A 21,428-nucleotide genomic window follows, 5' to 3' on the forward strand; every position below is an offset into this window, starting at 1 on the left:
GTTCCCTCTCCCTTGCCCCCCCCGACTCCCCCGCAGAAACTTGTCCCCCCGCAGAAACTTGTCCCCCCACAGAAACCCTGGCGCCCCGTCTCCTACTACAGAAACCTGTCCCCCTGCTCCCCTCTGCAGAAACCTGTCCCCCCCAGCACCCTGACCCCTGCTGCAGAAACCTGTCGTGGCACCCTGCCCCCTCTTCCCTGCCCTCTCTGGCACCCTGTTTCCTGCTCCAGAACCCCAGCACTCCTCCCCCTGCTCCCAAATGACTTTTCTATGGGTCAGTGACCCCTGACTCAAGGCAGATTCCCTGCCATTCTCATAAATAAAGACAATGCAGAAACTTTTTGTGTTTAACATAGTATTCTATTTAAAAATGAAGTCTGGCCAACAAGCCCCCATCTGGCCACAACCACTCCTGCACTCCCCCTTCCCCAGACCCCAGATCTGAGCCTATCAAACACTGGAACCTCATGCCCTCAGCCCCTCACCTACCCCAACCCAAATTCCTGCACCCTCACATCTGCAAGCCTGTGGCTTGCTTAGTATCCCAACACTGCCCAGCTTGGAGCCCCCTCCCCGAGCCAGTGTCCCCTTCTCCACCTCCTCCTGCATCCAGATTTCCTCCCAGAGCTTGCACCTCTCACCCCTTCCCACACCCAAATCCCTCATTCCCACTCCAGAGCCTACACATCCTGTCTCAACACAGCAAGAGTCCAGCTAGACTGCAGGAATTTTTCAGGATTCTGGAGATATCCCAGAAAAACTCTTGTGCATCCAGGGTTGCGTTTGTTCTTCCACTTTTTTAGTGGAAGAGCAAACAGGCTCTTTTGGTCACCCCTATATTCCTCCTTCCACAAGGAATAAGGTGGCTTCCAAAAGAAGGGTTTTTTTTGACATTTGGTCTAGTGTAGACAGGCCAAATGTTGGAAAAACCTCTTCCTACAGAAGAATTAAAAAAAAAAAAAAAAAAAAGGCAGCAGGATAAGGATTGGGGATAGCAAGTGATGGAAAGGAGGAGAATAGAGAGGGCGGGGCTTCAACGAAGGGGCAGGGCGGTAGATCTTGGCTTGTTCTGTCATTTAAAATGTGATCTTGGGTGTAAAAAGGTTGGAAACCACTGTTCTAGAGTCTGCAGAGACTGGAAATTGCCATATGAAGACATTTCAGGGAAACGTGAGTTAAGCATTAAGCAGTTTTCAGTCTTCTTTGAAAGATGGAAATGGGGCCTAGGAGGGTGTAGAAATATAGATGCTGTAAGGAACCATTTTCTCCCAGGTTAAATGAGGAAAAAGATGACAAGCTTATAGAAATCTTACAATTAAAGAAATTAAGCACAGTTTTAGAGAATTTGCCTTTTCCTCTTCTCCATGGGCAGCACATTTCTTCTGCTATAAGTGTGTGTAAATGCTGCTTTTCTGGTAAATCTCATTGCTCCTTTGGTCTGTAGCACCAGCTACCTGTATTCTATATTTATTTCCCCCAAATTTTGAATGCTAAGGTCTTTAAATGTTTTGTTAGCTGCTGCGAAGAAATCCAGAGCGGCGACTTGGAGCTGGTGAGAAAGATGCTGAGGATGTGAAAAAGCATCACTTCTTTCGGGTAAGTGCAAGCTACTGTAGTTTATATTTAAAAAAAAAATAATCCTCAGACAGGAAACTAATGAACAATTGATTGTTTTACAGCTAATAGACTGGAATGCTTTGCTGGCTAAGAAAGTGAAGCCCCCTTTTGTACCCACCATTAGAGGAAGAGAAGATGTTAGTAATTTTGATGATGAATTTACCTCAGAAGCACCTATTCTCACTCCACCCCGGGAACCAAGGATACTTTCAGAAGAAGAGCAGGAAACATTCAGAGATTTTGATTACATTGCTGATTGGTGTTAATTTCTAGACACTGTGAAATCATAGCTAACTGGCTCAAGAGAACACCTCTCAGAAGAATTCTGGCCCTCCATTTGCTCTGTGCCACCTGTAGCTTCTGATTTTTAATCATATGAAGATTCTTTGAAGTACTGTTTTTAATACTCTTAAGAGTGGCCGCCTTGTCATACTTTTAACTGAGCACTGGAAAGCAGTTCTGTGGAGTTTAAGCTGAGTTGGTGAATACAGGCCACATGAAGCTCTCACATGGGCACACTTGGATCTGTACTGTAACTTTTACTTTTCTACAGCAGATAACATTGTAAAATGCATGCCTTAAGTGATGGGGGGAACAGATTGAGCTAGATTGATAACCCTTTACCTTGATTCAGTCATGTTAAAATAGAAGTTTGGAGGTGCTATTGCCATTCATGCAGAATGATTCTCTGGAGAAGGCAAATGGTCAGTTTTAAATATACTGTAATATCCAAAATGTTTAATTTTAGGCTTATGCACACTTTCAGCTTGTTTTAAAATGGAAATTAAGTACAGATGCCTTGTTTTGTACATTTTTCTATGGTATTTATTAGAAAAAAAATGTGTTAAATGCCTTGCCTTTGGAAGATATCAGTAAAAGTGCTTCCATAAAAACAGACAGGTCCTGAAAGTTTACCAAAGCCACTTGCCAAACAGTTTTTGCCTTTAAGCATGGCTTAATTAAAAAAAACTGAAGCCTAGAAGGTCAGTTCAGGGTTAATCATGAATAGTTGTGTCCCCAACTCCATCCACTTCCATATTCTGGAAATCCAAGCCTTTTCATATTGAGTGGACAAATTAAGTTAATCATACCATATTTAGTTATCTAGAGTTCATCCTATTTGAAGTATACCATATCTGTAGAAAACAAAGATTGTCATTGTATACATGTGAACATGTATATTTGGAACTTGTAAAACATTGTTGCAGGCATGTCATTTAATTGTACCACTTCATTAATTTTGCACAGTGGCCATGTGAACACAGCATAGAACTGGTTTAACTGACAAACGTATTCATTTTGGGCCATTGAATTCCAAAACTTAGATTGGCAATTCCTAAGGGTAAAAGCAATATGTTGTAACAGAATGTATAAATATTTTTGATAAGTGTATATTTTATAAACCTCAACACTAAACTGTACCTCAAAAGTCAAGTAGTTTAGACCGGATACTGTGTGCGCTTTTAAACTCTTTCATAGACCTATTTTTGGCTGTCATGGTTCTGTAGGCAAACAGCCACTCTTGGGAAAACAAGTTTCCAGTTTAACTTACTAATATTTATATTTTATCGTGTGCTTAGTCTTGTAGTTTCTTCCTAGCCCACGAAGAGCTAACCGTTGGCAAAGATTCTTAAGAATCCAAAGTCAAATTAGTGCAAATCCTGGAATTAAACATTCCAAATAAAATAGAGAAATGCTTAAACCATGTTGATCTTTAAAGAATGGAGTGGTGAAAATACTTTGCAAAAGTAACACATGGGTGACTGTTTTGTAAGTAAATTACTGCTGATTAAAACACCAGAAGTCTTGGGGAAGAAAATAGGCTAATAGACCTGAATAATGTGTAAGTTTCCTTTTTTAGACAAAAGGGAGTAAGGGCAACAGGACAATACAGAAATCATGTTTTTGGCTTTATTTAATAAGGTCTTAAAGTGGGAACACTTCAATAACTTGTTTCAAGATTATCTTTGAAGCAGGGGAAAAAAACAAGCTTAAAATTTGAACACTAAATACTTTTGAGGTACAGTCTTGTTTACCCTTTTGGGTTCCCAAATATATATATATATAAATAAAAATATAAGAGGATGCTTAGCATTTTTAAAGCACCCTGAGAAATACCTTTTTGTAACTACATCTTGTACAGAATTATTTTTCATGAGTAAATCACTAAAAAAAATTAGGGCAGGGTATGTTCACACAGTTAAGCTGAAAGAAAGCACTAATTTTATCTCTGTAGTTTTTTAAAAATTATTTTAGGCAAATTAATATTTTAAACTCTAGATTGTAAATATATTTTGCTATACTTTATCTGTATGAGACTGCTCAAGCACTTTGTAAGGAAACTTAGGATATTTTAGAATGGTACACTATGCATTAAAATGAAATGTGCCTTTAACAATGTCATTCTAAGTGTTTTGCAGTCAATATCACAAATTAAAGTTAATAGTTTGTAACTTGTGTCCTAAATTTTACTGATTGACTGTGTAGTGTACATATTTCACTTCATCCCCCAAGATCTCCTTTTCCATATGGTGGTTAAATATATTCGGAAGAGGCTTCTTATACCAAAACTTTATGGAGTTTTGTTCTAAGGTTTATCACTAATGGCTGTTTACTTTACATTGGTATGTGGTCATGAGTAAGAGCTCCCTTTATCATAGCTCAATTTTTAAACTTTATATACTATTGTTCCTCCTTTAGATTGGATTAGCTATTGGCCTGGTTAAGCACAGCCAAACTTTTTACTTACATTTTACTTACTATGAAGGGTAGTGGGCATTGCTCAGTCTATACAGCAGAGCTAAAGTTGAAATAAGCAACACCATTGATGTAGCTGAAGTTGCATAGCTTACCCTAAAATAGCTTTTCAGCTTTAGATGCTGTCTATACAGCAGGAAGTCCAAGGAAGAGCACTCTGACTTCCCTTATCTAATACATAAAGGAGAATGTTTGCAAGTTTGTGCACTAATAATTTGGACACTAGCATAGCTACCACAACTAGACTTCGCATGGGATAACTTTTCATCTAGGAGAAAGTTTTAAGGTACTTTTGAACCTGATTGGCCTAAGCTCAAGCTGTAAAAATCAAAGTAACCTGCAGCGCTGCCCTGCCCACCCTAGGTCCTATGCTCACTGCCTGCAGCCCCCAGTTCTGTCCAGGACTTGCCCCCTCCTGCCTGTGAGGTTACATAAGCCACCCTCTTTCTCCCCCCTCCCCCCAAAGCATGCAGTGCCCTGCCTCCCAAATGCACAATGGCTCAGGCACCTGCCCTGCAGCACTGGGCATGAGCTGGGCCTCTCCTCCACCCAGGGTCACAAACCTCCACCCCCTTTCTGGGGATGATTCAGACCTATATTTTAAATCCCTATAGAAATCAGTGCAACTTCTCTACCATTCAAAAAAGATGGACTACTGTTCTACATTTTGTTCCTCCAGTTTCCCAAGCAACACCAGGTAACTTCAGCTAGTTCCTTGTAAATTAGGTTACAGGAGTTAGTAAGAAGTCCTCCAGCTCAACATTGTTTTGACATGTTGAAATAACTGTTTATTGTGGAATGTCATCACTTTCTGAAATAACACTGCTGTGTAGACATACCTATCCTTTTTAGAAAAGATGCCTTTAATTCTTCAAGTCCTTGGTAGTGCTGTTGAGGGACTTGGCCCTTTTGTTAACTGGGCTGATACAGCACATGATGCATGCTCTTTCATTCTTTCCTGAACAGGTGCCTCTCTTGCTATTGCTCTACAAGGTGGACCATGAGTAAGCATGGACTACCTGCTGAACCTAAATAGCTCTTCTCCATTTCAAGGAGCCCACAGTACATTATCCTAAAGGTCTCATTTTCCTTATTCTGTGAGAAATGGTAGGGAGAAGCAGTATTTGTTTTATTTAACTGGCACCACCATCCATAAAACATCTGGGAATGTTCTCACCAGTATGTGTCACCTTACAAGTTCCTGTGAAAGTATATATTGCTGAGTACCACAGAGCAATGTTTCCCACAACTAGTATATAAAAAGCTCTAATTGTAATTTCACCCAAAATTACTGGCTAGTAACTTTTGCATTCTGAATTACAGCAGCACCATTCAGGACAGGTGCTCTTTAAAAAAAAGCCTTGATCTAAAACAAGTCAAAACAGCAACAAGATGTGATATTCATGGTTATGAATAAAACTTGTGAGAGCTATCAATGGAAATTAGGACCCAAGTTAAAACTAATATTGTACACAATTCAGAAACGGAACCTATGAATTACTAACAGGGCAAAGTGGAATGAAAATACTCTTCTCAAGGCTTGTTGGGGAGGAGGTATCAAGGGCTTCAAGGCTTTTTTTTTTTTAAAAAAGTCCTTTATCTACTGCTTTCCTCTAAGGCTCTGTCTAGACTGCACAGTGAACTTTCGAAAAAGCAGCTTGCTTTTTCAAAAGAAAGCATCCAGTGAGTCTGGATGCTCTTTCGAAGAAGCCCTATTTACATTGAAGAACGCCTTCTTTCGAAAGAGGAACTTTCGAAAAGGCGTTCTTCCTCATGAAATGAGGTTTACCGCCATCGAAAGAAAAGCCACGTTCTTTTGATTTAATTTCGAAAGAACGCGGCTGCAGTCTAGACGCAGGGGAAGTTTTTTCGGAAAAAGGCTACTTTTCCCAAAAAAACCCCTGAGTCTGGACACAGCCTAAGTGATGCTCTGGCTTCAGCCTTAGTTTGTACACACTGTCTGGGGCCGTTGAATGATCTCTCTCAAAAGTTCCCCTAAACAGCTAAATTCAGCACTTAGAAGAGGGAAGGAACTTTCAAGATTACCATCTAGTTACCACTGTTGCTGTTTTCTGTATGATAATTACTTCTACAAGTTAAGAAATTATTCTTGAGCAGCACCTGTGATCTCTCAGGCTAGAAACTAATTAGTAAGAGGAATTTTAGTGGAATAACTAAGCATTATCCCCTTAATGTTTCAAAAATTAAAAGCTTTGTCTGGAATAAATTCCCCTCCTGTGTGCTTTGCTATATATGAAAGGGCAAATGGGATAAGAGGAATGTTAGCACTAAATGGGCATGTACACAGGCTAAGTTGAAATGTAAAAAGCAATATAACCACTTGCTTCAGGTAGACTTAAGCAAAATTCACATTAAGGTTTTGATCAGTCATGCCACTTGTCCTCTGCCTTCTAGAGCTGAGGAAATACATGTCACTCAGTATAGCAAGCCTCCCTTGCTACATTCCCTTAGCTCAGCCCCCTTCAAACTGCTGTAATAGCAGTTAGGCAACCCTTCCGCCCACATACAGGCACATAGGAAGTGGAATGCTGGAGCAATCTGCAAAGTAGGCTCCTACTTTTCTTCCCTCTGGGCTTCCACCAGAATGTGTCACCCTCAAGTCAGTGCTTGTGGGACAAATTTTCCTTTCATTAATTTTATGAAATTCTTGTTTGGGTCTGAAACCAAAGTTTGAGGGTGAAATCCCATCAGTACTTTGAGCTTGAAAATGTTTCTCTCCCCCCCCCCTCCCCCAGTTACCTTCAAGGGTTCTAAAAATTATAAAAAATAAATTAGGGTACATGTAATATTTCAACTTAAACAATACATACTAAGGTTACTTTAATGCACAACACAAATCAACATGGTAAGACCTTCAACCGAAAGGCCATGTTTTTCCTCACAGGCAATGGAACTGTAACAGTAGTTTAAGGGAAGACTATCCAAGGCTACTGACAATCAAGAATTTATGAAGCTTGAATGCAGCTTACCCAAGGTGAAGATACTGGGTTTATTTTACCTTTTACACATAGGCACTGGGACCTTTAATCAATTTTAGTCAGGACTTCAATGGCATGAGAAGTACTATAGTGTTTCACAGGAAAAACTTAGGAGCTGTCACATTTCAATAACCTTCAGTGAGGGATTAAAATTGAAGCAGCAAGAAAACAGTCAGCACTATTGACAATTAGTAATGTTAGCACTGGGCACAGAGCCCTTTTTTGGATGGATTAGGACCAGATGTGTAACAGCCTGACCCCTTCAGCTGTTCATTTTGATAATTAAAGTAAATCTTGCACCTGTGATGCAAAATTAGCTCAGAAACCAGAAGTACATTTGTTGCTTTGAACACAAAGCGACACTGTCAAGAGGCATCCACTTTTGGAAGCTATTAGTCTGGGGAAGGGAAATAACTTTTGGCTTTTAACTCCTCAGCACCTGGACTATCATTTCAAATACTAAGTGCTAATTTAGAATGCATCAATGCCAAAAGCTTAACTATTAGACAGACAAATTTAATATAAAGTGATAGGTCAGTATCAGTATTTGAAATACTTTTATCATCTTTGGTAGAATGCCAGATGTCAAAGTTGCCAAGAACTGAAATAAGTTTCTTTTAGTTGCTTCATAGTTAAGTGAAATTCACAGAGAGGGTGAGACCTCAATGAGAATCAAGGAGGCTGTGCCAACAATGACTAATCTTTTCATAAACAGTTCAGAAACCTTCAGCAGCAGTTGTGCAAATATTCAAGCTGCTTTTGGGCAACTGTTTGCTCTTGGGTTAAATCTACCATACTGTACACTGCAGCTAACTATAAATATTATAACTACACTAGAGATTAAAAGTTGCCAAGAAAGCATGTGTGAGAGAAAGTATCCTTGTGACAGGATCCATATTAGTATGGAGATATGCCAGATTACATCCAATCTTCTATTTGGAGCCATATATAACAGTCTAGTGAAATACGCAAGTCGGTAAATGTTTTTGGAAAAGTTTTATTGGGGAATTACATAATTTAAATCGTTTTCCAAAATACATTTTACTAGATTCTCTACAAAAGAAATCTAACATATAATATGAAATTTAACTTGTTCCGGTCATTAAATATTTACTTCCACTAATATATACATACAAAATGCCACAATTATTCTGTTTATCCTTGGAATGTGTGCTGTATTCCAGCAGTTTGATTTTCATATCCTCCTCCAGTTCCACAATATCAAGGCTCAGTAGCAACACTTTGTATATCCTTTATTATAGGCAAAAATCAAATGTTCTTTAGAAATTAAATGTAACCTTAGCAGTTTTACAGCTGGGGTAGTTTGTCCACAGGGGTGTCAAATTTGAAGTCTGCTGGAAAGAGATCTGGAGCTCGCGGATAGATAAGTCTGTAAGACTGTCGGATTGTAACATCAGCAACACCAGCAATATCTCCTATTTCTACGAAAATGAAGAGACACGAATTAAGCATGGAATAACCATTTTGTCTCCTGCTTTGTTTCACTCGAACACATGTAAGCCATTTTGTTCAAGTTAAAGTTCTGCATTTAATCGGAACCACAATTAAGAGTTAAATACCAAAAGTAAATGAAGGTAAAGGAAGAAAACACTTCTTCGGTTTAAGTCTGCAATGATTGTAAAAGATTCAAGGAGAAATAGTTCACCAACAGAGGAACTTATAGAAGCTCAGCTACTGCTAAGACAAGCAGAGGAAGTAAGGGAAGGAAACCATTCAAGATAAGCAGGAACTAGTTCACGTACGATTTAAAGACAAGGATGGTCATTTTGAACTTGATCATGAAGTGAATGAAGGCCTGTGGAAGTGCCCCCTGCTCGTTACACTTGCCAACCTGTCTCTGGGTGTAGGCAGCCCTGGCCTTTCACCCTTCCCCGCCGCCGCCACTGGGCAGGGCTGAGGCCAGGTCAGCCCTGGCTTCCCCACCAGCTCGCAAACTACTTCAAATTTGATCCCTCCAATTCCTGTGCTCATCATCCTCCCTCACCCCACATTGCCTATCCCTACCCCCCACTTGCTCCATTCCTACACCCCCATCCTTCCCTAACCCATCCCTTTATTCCCCCCCACTGTCCATCCCCCGCCTGCAGTCCTATATCCCTTTTACCCCCACTATTCCCCCTTACCACACCATCCAGCCCCACATACACCCTTTCTCCCTCCCTACACACACCATGCCTCCTCCCCTACCCTCAGGGGCACCACCAGGACAGGACAGCCCACCCCTAGCCCAGCCTTTCTGCAAGGGCCTGTTGGGGCAGCTTTGCTCTGAGGTAAGCCCAGGGAGCCTGAAGCACAGAGCTGCCACTCCGGAGAGCTGCAGAAGTAGCCCAGGCGCAAGACCTGCCCAGCTTGCAGCAGGCCCAGCACAGCGTGCCTGAGCCTGGGCTGCACAGAGCAAAGCCACATGGCAGGTGCATAGGCCGGGCAGGGCCCAGAGGCAGGCAGATGCTGGTCCAGGGGGCGCATAGAGATGGAACCACTGCCATTTCACAGAGCGATCACATGGTCAGGGCTCCTGGGGATGCAGTGACGTGAGGCTGTCACTGTCATCCCACAGGAAAAGTTTTTTTTTATAAAGAGAAAATGCCAGTTATTGTGGGTCTCGTTGTCCACACATGAACTGGTGACTCATGAAGCTCTTGTAGACTTCAGTGAACCAGATTTTTTTTTTTTTTTTTTTTGCATTAACTAAATGTATCCATTATTTCAAAACAGGAAATACGTAAGAAAGATGGACTGTGAAGATTTTACCTTTTTGGGTCCTTTTCTCTGCTGAGGCTTGTGATGCCATATAAATAGCTGCAGCTGCTACAGAGATCGGACTCCTCCCAGGAACCAAGTCTAACTCCACGGCTTTACGTGCTATGTGTGTTGCTGCCATCTGTACTTGTTTAGGAAGACCCAAATTTGAACAAAATCTTGACATGAAATCTCCAGTTGTGATCAAATCCACACTGGTTTCCAGAGCCTTCAAAATAAGCTTAAAGCACCGACCTATTTCTTTCTTTGAAATCCTGGACACAGCACATATTTCTAAACAGAGAAAGCATTAAACTGTAAGCTTGTTAGATCTGTTTTCCAATTAAAGCAAGTACATTTCTCCCTCAGTGGTATTTTTCAGTCCCTCTATAAAACAAATTGTCACAAAGCAGACCACCATAAACAATTAATTTTACAATGTGCAAATCCAGTTCTAACTTCTATAGATGACCACTGAGTCTGACTTTTATAAAAGGAAAATGATACACAAAAAAAACTTCAATTAAAACAAGAAGAAAAATATTTATCATGCTTATCAAAATATTTGGCTCAAATTCAGATGGAACAATCCCTGCAATGCTCAGACCATCAGGCAACACTTTTTGGACAGCACTAGTGGTATTCAGATGTCACAATCTGAATCATTTTTATATAGTAATGCAGGAACATCCTTAATACAATTAAATCCCAAAATGGCTAAGCCCAATAGTCCATTTGAAAAATCGGCTGCATATAGAAAAATCCTAATTAGTACTATTAAGTGATTAAAATAGGCAAATCAAACGTAGCCTGCTGCTGAAATTACATTCTTCACTTTAGCCCATTTCTGGAGACTGCCAACATATTGCTATAATACTAGCTAAAAATATTTATTTTGATACGTTTAATCTATACATCTGAAACTTACCTTTAAATGTTCTAGGAACGCCCTCTTGTCTACAGGCTATATAGAGACAAGCAGAAGCAATGGCATCATTACTTCTTCCCTTTAGGCTCTTCTGCTCATACACTTGCTTGAATAAATTATTTGTTCGATCCTTCAAAGCAAGAAGACTAAATTTAATTAACTCTAGGCCATTTAATTAGCAGCAATATCAAAAATTCATGTGCTCATTATATTATGCTAACTAAGTCAATGCCAGAACAATTTAAGAGAAGTAGATGCGAACTTACAACTATATTTCTGGGAAGGTTGATTCTGTCTGCCATGTTAGTAATTTCTCTAAAAGCATTCATCATTGCTCGATCAGAGCTGCTCATGGTCCTGCGATTCTGGTACTTTGAATTTCCAAATTCATCAAAACTTGCTGCACCTGTGCCCTGAAAAAGTATGGTTTTATTTAATATTTCAAGAACAAATTTTCAGGTTTATAAAATTTTAATTCATGTCTTTTGGTTGGAAAAAGTTACACAAATATACACGTGAAAATCTAAAAATCAAGTAGCATTCCAAATTACATGTGTAAGATCCATACTACCAGAACTAGGGATGTTTCATATCAAGTAACAGATTAGTTAAGCACATAAAATATTATCAGTTACTCAACTATTCTGTAGTCCATGGGGGCGGGGGCAGAGGCAGCAGCCAACCGGCCCCATTCCCAGGGGGCCCCCTGCCATCCCATGCTGCTGCCTCTGTAGCAGAAGTAGCAGCACCAGGTGCTGGCAGGAGCCAGTCCATGAGGGGAGCCAGTTTAAAAACCAGTTTCCTGCACAGACCAGCTGCCTGCCACCCCACACTGCTGCCTCTGATACAGCAGCAGCCCCTGATCATAGGGGGTTGGAGAGAGGAGGCTTCCATGAAGCAGCCTCTGTGGCAGGCCCAGGTTTGCCACAGACAGGGGATGGGGAGCAGTCTCTGTCTGCAGGGAGCTCAGCTCCTCCCACCCCACGGTTAGAGGCAGCAGCAGGTGGAGGGCAGGTGGCACCACAGAACTGGTGCCGGGGGGAACCAGCTTTTAAACTGGCTCCTGCTCCCCCCACCTTGCTGCCTCTGATACAAGGGGATGAGAAAGCACAAGTAGTTGAGAAGATATTAACTGATAAGACTAGGTTTATTGGTTAATCATATACTTGACTACTCGTTTGCATCCCTAACCAGAACTCCACACAAGCGATTACAAAAACTATATCCATTCCCCAGGGGGGAGAATCAAGATTTGGGAGAGAGTTATCAAGAGACCTGGCAAGAATTTCTCAATCTAAAATAAAATATAGATACAAGACAAAATGTAATTTGTCCCTTTAAAATAAACTTATGTCGAAGGTCAACATCCTCACTGGTTCACTGTACAGGGTTGCTAGAGCCTCTGCTAATAAAGCATTATTAAAACCTACAGCTTGGTAAACATGCCCAGATCCCTTACACAAAACTCCGTTATGTACAATCAACACACAGCCCTGAACTGAACTGGAACACTAGGTATGTCCATTACAATAGCTAAAGCACAAGGCCACCACTAAGCATCATACAACTAATGCTGGAGTGTCATTCAATCTGGCCTGCAGCTAATTTTTGGATGCATGGTGATTTGGAAGGTTTTTGATAGCCATCATTGGAACAACTTGCACCACCTTAACATGAAAATCTGGAACTCAGACAAATGCTCTATCAATTTACAATAATCCAAAACCAAACTGTAGTACACTTGGTATGCTGCTTGCTTAGAACAGGACGTTGTTGCCCATATTCAGAAACCAAAGAGCTATGTTTGAAAAAAACCTGATTCCCATCCTCACCCCAAGAAAAATTGTGAAGTCTAATTTTTTCTTAACAAGACTTGATTACTCAAATTGATAATATCAAACTCCCTGCCTACATTCCCCTCCCCTCATGTCTCTACAATTTACACAAGTGTAAGGTGCTTTCTATTGTGAAAAATCTTATTCCTGCCCAATACAGATGGTTTCAAAAATTTAAGGACTTAAAGCAAACGTGGAAATGCAAACACTGCCATGCCAGATTAAATTACATGGCTGAAGATGTCCAAGAACAGCTGCCTTTTAAACAAAAGAAAAATGACTACTTCATAATTTGTCTTGAGATAATATCTCTGGTGCCACGCAGCTTGTTGAATGACTCTCTTGGAAGCATCTCTGCTCTTTATTGGAGTTATGCCTGGGTACATAAGAGAATGCTTATTGGGGACATTTCAAGAAGCAGTCAAACTTTCCACCTTCAATGGGAATGATAAATTGCAATGTGCACAGATACTGCAGAATATCACGGAAGAACAGTGATTTGGTTGCACAATTCCAAAATGTTGCACCTCCTCGTCTTCTCTGTGTCAAACTGCCAAGCTCTAATTACTAAAAAAAAAAAAAAAAAAAACCACCTGAAAACCAGCTATTGACTTTGTATGTCTGTGTGATGAGTCCCTTTCGCTATTAACTCCTTTCACACTGGAAAGAGATGGCTCCCAAAGTAAAGAACTAACAATTTCTTAAATTATGGACATAAATACAGGTTTTCCTGAATGATCAGCAGCATTCCCTGTAAGCTGAGCACTTGTGACAGCCACTCCAGGAGAGACTGAAATGCCACCCAGCTGATTAGCAGAGTATCCACAGCTAATTTTTGTTTATACTAGTGGTACACATTTGGACATGCCTTGGTGCACAGAAAAGCATTTATTCTGCACATGGATGGAAACAATTAGAATATTGATGGGCAGCAATCTTCCCTTGCTGACATCATTGAATAATTCATTGCACACAACTTAATGTGATTACAGATGTTTTTGAGTGCTTAAGCAAAACTCATCACTTACAAGATACAAGTGTTCTCTATCCACAACATGGCAGAAATAAAAAATAGGAATTTTAGCTTCATGTGCAAGAAGAAACTTGGTTATTTCAGACTTTTAGGGAATTTAGGAGTCAGTTAAGAAACCTCTGCAACTCAAACATCTGAGGCAACTTCACACGCAAAGCAGGACTATTTTCTATTATGAGCCATACAGGAGAATGTAGTGAACCAGCCACCCTTCTTCCCAGGTGTTCTTGATTCTGTAGCAGGATTGGGGAACCTGCAGGCCAGGCTACCACTTCCCACAGCTCCCACTGGCCAGGAATGTTGAACCATGCCAATTGAGAGCTGCAGGGCTCTGTGTCTGTGGACACTCAGTAAATAAACCACCTTGCAGCCCACCAGCAGCTAACCCTGATGAAGTGCATGCAGCCTGTGGGCTGGAGGTTCTCCATCCCTGGTCTATAGCATTGAGCTGACCTTTGGAAGACCCTTCCTCCTGTGATAAGAAGCCATAAATAACTTTCTCTATTGGACTCAGATTTTGTAGTCTCTGAAGAGACGAGCTTTAGCTACTGAAGTTGTTAGTTTTCACTGTATCATCACAAGTTAGGTTTCCTTTAGTAGTGGTAATCACAGCTGCCTGTCAATCAAAAATGGACAACTATTTCTCTAATTAAACCTTGTATGGAACATCTTTCCTAGTAAGACAGGTGCACTCATCACATGATTAAGTATCAAAACTTTATTTTTAAATGAGTAATCAATTAAACGGAAACTTTAATTGTTCTAGTAATCTAGTTAGAAACTGGTGAAATGTATTAAGAGTTCTGGATAAAGACGATCGCAGATTAATTTTAGTTTAGAAGGTCAATCAGCACCAACAAAGTGGGAAACCTTCCATTAAGTAAAATGAGATTTCACAGTGCAGAATGCTCTTTAGTCACAAACTAGGGAAGATTTTTTTTACAGTATCAAAACAGACCCCAACTTCTAAATGGGTCACACTATTGTGTCAAACTGGTACTAAATTTCCATCCAACTAGTTTTATAATCCTATATGGGTACAACACAGCAAGAAAACAGTACACTTAACCAGTCAAAAATAATGTAGTAGGGATGTTAAAAAGCAAACTCCTTAATTGTATAGTTGACAAACATTTTATTGACCACATGACTAATAGATAAGGGTTAGTACTGCAAGCACTCAGTCCCGGCTTGTGCTGGGTCCCAAGCACTATTCCCACTGTGGCTCTGCATTAGAAATATATTAGGAGCTGGGCAGGCAGGTAGCCCAGCTCAGTTCCAGCTTGCAACAGTAGCGCCTAGGACTCGGTGCCAGCTGGGACTGAGCCAGGCTACTGGCCAGCCCTCTAAAAAAATGTATTGACGGGGGAGTAAGTGGGAAGAAATGCATGTAGTCAATAGCATTAATCGATAATTGGTTAATCATTTAACTGATTACACTATTATATCTCTATAATGTACACTGCAAAAATAAACACTGTCTGAACATTTAGGAACTAGGAAAGAATTCCAAATCTGTATTTTTAATAGTTATACCAAAAAATAATTAGATAGCACTCCTGATAAAAATGCTTGCAGTTATCTTCCTTTTCTATTGTGAATATTCATTTCATACAGAATGTCTTATGAAACAGCTTAGTTTGAATACAGAGTTTATTGATGCCTCAATGTATTTTAAGAATTTTCTAATGCATTCCAAATATGGGGGGAAGGAGAGGGGAGGAAAAATCTACAATTCTAAATCTACATAGGATTCCTTACGACTACACAGCAGTCATTTTTCCAACTGCTTTTTCCTTAGCAACAGCAATGGAAAAGCAATGTAAGTAGCCCCGTAACACTATCAATGAACTTCATTTCTTTCTTATAAAAATTCAATTAGTTCAGTATGCCTTCTTGCTACCTTCTCCACACAGATGAGGAGGCTGCCAAATCTGGAGCATAACAAGTAGTTATAATTAATTCAGTTTATACCAACACTTTATATTTATGGCATTCAATTCTCTGCATAGGTTTCTTGTTGTACTTGACAAACAAATGTTTAATAAAATTTTATACTGTAAAATGTTACCTTGCCAATCATAGTAGTCAAATCCCCATCACTTAAGAGAGGATTCTGGGTGTCTCCAACTCGAGAGGGGTCTTTTGTTGCTTTATCATTGCTGAAAGTTCTCCACTCTGACCCTACATCTATGACCCGGTCACCTGAATTGATAAAAAGTAATAACTTGCATTATTGTAACATATTACTTAAAAATATTTTGCAAACATTAAGCCTCACTATGCACACCTCTATCAGCTATAACTCAGGACCACATTCCAATAGGGAATGAATACTGGGATAGTGTGTAGTAGCTATTTAACTCTGCAAAACAACAAGATGGGCAGGGAGTAAAAAGTGCAACTGAAACTGCAGGGAGAATTTAATTACTCAAGTACGTATTTAACCAGAATATACAGTTAAATTTCCCTCCTCTTAGAGTGCCACGGGATCTTTCATGATCTAATGGAATTAAGATCTTAGTTTCAAGAAGGCGTTAGAGATGTAAAATCCCATTTAATTAGTTAACCAGTTAAATGTTAAGTTTAACCAGTTAACTGATTAAATGGAGCCAGCAGTCCCCTAACCACCAGCTGCTTCTACTTCCCACCCCGCAGCCTGCATTAACTAAGGATGTTAAGATTCAATTAATCAGCTAATCGAGTAGTCTATGGAATTTCCATTGACTACACTATTAGTTGATAAGGGAGGGGCTTGCTATCCCCACTGCACCTAGCCCCTTTGAAATGTACAAGAGCCACAGCAGCTCCTGTACATTTCAAAGAGAAAGGGGCAGCTGGAACCCTCTCATGCAGCTCTTGTGCATTCCAAAGGGAGAGTAGCAGCCGTGGGACTGGCACACGTGGGACTGTTTAAATCCCAGCCCATGCGGTTTTCCCCATTGTCCCTGCTTCTCCTGCCCCCTGTGGAAACAGTGCTGGGGGGTAACTGGCTTTTACGCCAGCTCCCCCCAGCACCAGCTCATCCCGCCCCTCCCCTTTGCTGCCTCTCTCTGATAAAGGCAGCAACGGTGGGGGGAAGTGACTAGTCAAGTTCCTACTTGACTACCCAATAATCATTTGCTTATCTGGTAGTCAACTAGTCACTTACATCCTTAGCATTAACCATTACCCAATACTGGTTAACTGGTTACCCATTCACATCCCTACTAAGAGCATATTGTTGCTTTCTAAGGCATTAATAGTACCTTAAAAGGAAGTATGCCATCTACTAGATCATCAGCACCACATCTTGCAGCTTCAAATAGAGGGGCAGGGCAGGAGAAGAGGGGTGTAAACTTGCATGTTAACAGATGAGCCCAGGCTCATGGGTTAACTGTGTAAACAGCTAATCTTTCATCTCCCTAGTTAGCCAAACCAAGACAAACTTCCCTCACAATGACCTTTTAGAAGAAATATATAAACAATGGTTATAGATGCAGCCAGTGGTTCCCTGTAAGCTGTGTGCTTCTGGAGCCACTCAGGAGAGACTCAAATTAAGGATGTGAACGGTAACTCATTAACCTTACTGGGTGTTATTTACTGAGTAATTGGTGAACCAGCACTCAGGATCAGCCCCCTGACTGCAGGCAGAGGGTTGCTCCTGCCCTGCAGGCTGGGGGCCGCTCCCCCTGGTCTAGAGCAATCCCCCACCTGGGATCTCACTTAATCAGTTAACTGGTTAAACCAATCAGTTAACTGGTTAAATGTTAAAGTGGGATTTTGCATCATTAATTCAAGTGATGCACAGCTGATTAGCAGAGCTCTCTGCTAGATTTTTTTTGTTTCTACTGGTGGTGCACATTTGCACATGCCTTATTTCGCAAATTTATTCAGCACATGAATGGAAAAGATTCAAGGGAATTTTGGATGCAACTGCAAACTTCATAGACAAGATTTGTAAAAGGAACATTTTCCTCATGAAGACTGAGCAGGTCTGCCATTCATTAAAATAATCAACTGAGAAAAATCTTTAAATAATACTATTTGTAAAATATGTTCCTCATCAACATAGACTGAGCCTACTTAGCTGTTCAATTCTAAGTGACTGTCAACTATATTCATACCCAGGGCTCGCCAAGCAGCGGCGAGACCCACTCACCAGCCACACGGTTTTGCATGGTTCTGCGTTCTGTGCATGCGCAGATTGTTTTGCGCCAGCTCTTCCGGGTTATAATCTACTCGCCACAGGCAAGTAGATTACATTATTTGTCAAGCCCTGTTCATACCTATATATCACCATGATGCTTAGTTGTTTTGACACAAACCAAAGAGTATAAAAACATCAGTATGAACCTTACTGCATTCAAAAGCATCGAAGTAAAAGTTTGAGAGAATATGTTCTGTATGGTACAAGGAAAGCAGATATCCCATTCTTTCACTACACAAATCTTTCCTCCACCCCAAAGCTCAAATTAGCAGACAGCATGCTCCTCTGGCTCCTGAACTGTGTAAATATTTAAGTAGTGCTCCTTGTATTGCCTAGTAATAACTTTACTTCAAGACACCCCCCACCAAAAAACCTGTTTACTGAAGCTAAAAAAAGCAACATGTACTTAAAGTATTGGCAAGGTATAAATAGAACACTGAGTACAGGGCAATGATGTAATAATTTTCCACACAAATGGGAATGGCCTAAATGACTCACTCAAAGATCTACCTCTTGTGCATTACAAGCCATTCCTGTGCTAATGAAAAAGAGTATTATATCACTGCCCACTTTTACAAAATATTACAAACATAAGACCAATGCTACTATGCCAATATAGTAGAAAGGATTAATGAACAAACCCCCAAATATAAGATATTACATGTATTTAGATGCACTATGCAAGTATGTTTTACATTTTACATTAGAAAAAAGTATGTACTCTTACAAGTAGAGAAGTACCAATCTAATTGCAGCAAGTCACTAACAAATATTTTCTGTTAAGGAGCAAAGCCTCTGTTTTAAACATTTTATAACAGATTTAGTCCTACAAAATTAAGCATGGCCCATGTATGTATGTATGTATGAAAGAAAAAGAAAAAGAAAAAAAGAAAAAGAAAAAACTTCAAAGTTTTAATGCAAATTGTATAAAAAAACCCAAAAGGACTTAGCCAGAAAATTCAGTTATTCTGAGGCATGCATCCAAAGAACTAAGCTGAATTTCCCGAGTCTAATCCTACCTAAACAGCCTCCTTGTTTGGCACCTCACTGCAAGCACCAACACCAATCACTTGTTTGGAAATTGCATTTTTTAAATTTAAGTTTCTGCGTAGTGAATATTTAAATGGGCTTTAACTATTTAGTGCAATTGGTATTTTCATAACTAGTGATGGAAAATGTACAGTACATGGGATAATACACATTTACTTCTGTATTTCCAATCCTCCCATTTTATGCAGAATCCCAAAATCAGTAAGACATTCTCTGCAAGGTCAGCTGGAGGCACTGTAGTTAGGCATACCATTTAACTGGTCATCTGAAGAAGTGGGCTGTGCCCACGAAAGCGCATGATACCATCTACATGTTCAAAGTGCTACCAGACTATTTGTTGTTTAAGTTTATCCTGTACAGACTAACTTGGCTACCCGCTGAAGCATTTAACTTTTGTCAGGAAGACACAAGTAAATCTAAATACAGGTACCGCTCTGGTCTGGCACCCTCAGGACCAGACTAGTTCCGGATTAGGGATTTTTCTGGACCAGGGAAAAGTAATTTCATGCCCCCTGCCACTGAGCTTCCTGGCTCCCCCTGCAGCCCAGCGGAGCCACGCACTGGTTCTCGCCCACCCCAGCCCCTCCAATCCAGCTGAGCCACACACTGGCTCCCACAGCCCAGCTGAGCCACGCATCACTCCCGCCTCCCCCCCCTCCCACCTTCGCAGAGTGCTGGACTCTGATCCTGGAATATCTGTGGTCATGCCGGATTAGAGTATCCCAGATTTTAGAGGTGTGACCTGTACTTTCTTCCCTGTTCTGAAAGCCATCCAGAAGAAATCCTTAGTATACAGGGTCTATTCTCAAGGAAAACCATTACTAGGCTAATTTGATGAAGCATCTTCCAAGACATGTGAATACACTGTTTGGCTAAATGTTTCTTTTTCTTCATTCTGTAAACAGATCCTTCAGTATGCAACTACTTTTTACAAATATTGCCCAAGTGTTGAAGATAATTAGACTGAACAACAAATACAGTGAACACAACACAGATTTTAAGTTACCCAACGTGAAAAATCTCATTCAGTAGAATTCAAAACTAGGGCTGTCAAGTGGTTAAAAAAATTTAATCACAATTAGTCGCATGCGCCCCCCACGGCATTTCAATGGGGCAGCACTAGCTGTTCCCAGGCTCCATGTAGAGTCCCCAGCTGACCCTGGGCTCCATGCAGTGTTGCCCCTTTGAAGCGCTGCGGTGGCATGCCAAAGGGGCATCGCAACACAGAGCCCAGGATCAGCTGGAGTCCCCAGCTGACCCCAGGTTCTGGGGAAGCCACGCAGAGGCCCCAGCTGACCCCAGGTTCCGCTGCTTTGGGAAGCCCAGGACAAGCTGGGAGTCCCCAGCTGATCCTCGGTTCCAGAGCCCAGGATCAGCTGGGAGGCCCCAGCTGACCCCCGTCTCCACAGCAGCTGCCCCTTTGACACACTAGAGGTGACATTTTAAAGGGGCAGCCATGGAGCCCGGGGTCAGCTGGGGACTCTCCAGCTAATTCTGGGCTCCGTGCAGCAAGACCCCAGCTGACCCCAGGTTTCACACAGCACTTCCCTGGAACCCAGGGTCAGTTAGGGACTCCCCAGCTGATCCTGAGTTCTGGGGAAATGCCACGCAGAGCCCGGGATCAGTTGGGTAGTCCCCAGCTGACCCCAGGCTCCACTGCCCCTTTGAAATGCATGGAGGCGGCGTTTCTAAGGGGTAGCCGCTGCACAGCTGATCCCTGGGGGCTCAGCTGTGAGGCAGCTGCTCCTTTGAAACGCTGTCTCTGCGCGTTTCAAAGGGGCAGTGGAGCCTGGGGTCAGCTGCGGACTCCCCAGTTTATCCTTGGCTCTGTGTTGTGCCTCAGTAGCACTTCAAAGGGGCAGCACAGCATTAGCGCCTGTGATTAACACGTTAATCCTGGACTGCATTCATCACAGGTGTTAAGGCATGCCAATTGACAGCCTTATTCAAAACAGAATACATCAGACAAACATTTGCCTTTTTATATAGGAATCCAGTATCCTGTTCAAGGCAGCATCTAAAATTAAAAATGCCATTTCACATCTTTCTTTAGGATTTAAGAAATGTCTAACCATTATATAAACCATATGTAATATATTCTTACAAAAAAACTGACAGCAAACATGACTACTCAATGGAGGAAATATTTTTGTGGTCACAAAATTTAGTGTTGAAATCATTTTATTTGCAATTATAAATCTTAAAGGAACACTATCAACTACTTTACAGTAATGTACACTCCATTTGTAATACCTTATGT

At 41.0% G+C, this 21,428-nt stretch overlaps 2 protein-coding genes across 2 annotated transcripts in view; one reads left to right on the forward strand and one right to left on the reverse strand.

Annotated features, from left to right (window-relative positions):
• Positions 1–4,071, forward strand: part of PKN2 (protein kinase N2) — a 105,570-nt gene extending 101,499 nt beyond the window's left edge. The window contains exons 21-22 of the mRNA XM_075936412.2: positions 1,516–1,596; positions 1,680–4,071. Of these exons, the coding sequence (XP_075792527.2) occupies positions 1,516–1,596; positions 1,680–1,883 (285 nt within the window). The 3' untranslated portion in view covers positions 1,884–4,071. The remainder of the gene's footprint in view (positions 1–1,515; positions 1,597–1,679) is intronic.
• Positions 4,072–8,354: 4,283 nt separating this feature from the next.
• Positions 8,355–21,428, reverse strand: part of GTF2B (general transcription factor IIB) — a 29,166-nt gene continuing 16,092 nt past the window's right edge. Inside the window, exons 3-7 of the mRNA XM_075936445.2 lie at positions 16,001–16,134; positions 11,328–11,474; positions 11,062–11,191; positions 10,146–10,427; positions 8,355–8,815 (exon numbers count right to left, since the gene is read on the reverse strand). Of these exons, the coding sequence (XP_075792560.1) occupies positions 8,682–8,815; positions 10,146–10,427; positions 11,062–11,191; positions 11,328–11,474; positions 16,001–16,134 (827 nt within the window). The 3' untranslated portion in view covers positions 8,355–8,681. The remainder of the gene's footprint in view (positions 8,816–10,145; positions 10,428–11,061; positions 11,192–11,327; positions 11,475–16,000; positions 16,135–21,428) is intronic.

This window comes from Pelodiscus sinensis, chromosome 9 (genome assembly GCF_052426305.1).
Source record: "Pelodiscus sinensis isolate ZL-2025 chromosome 9, ASM5242630v1, whole genome shotgun sequence".
Classification (NCBI taxonomy): domain Eukaryota; kingdom Metazoa; phylum Chordata; order Testudines; family Trionychidae; genus Pelodiscus; species Pelodiscus sinensis.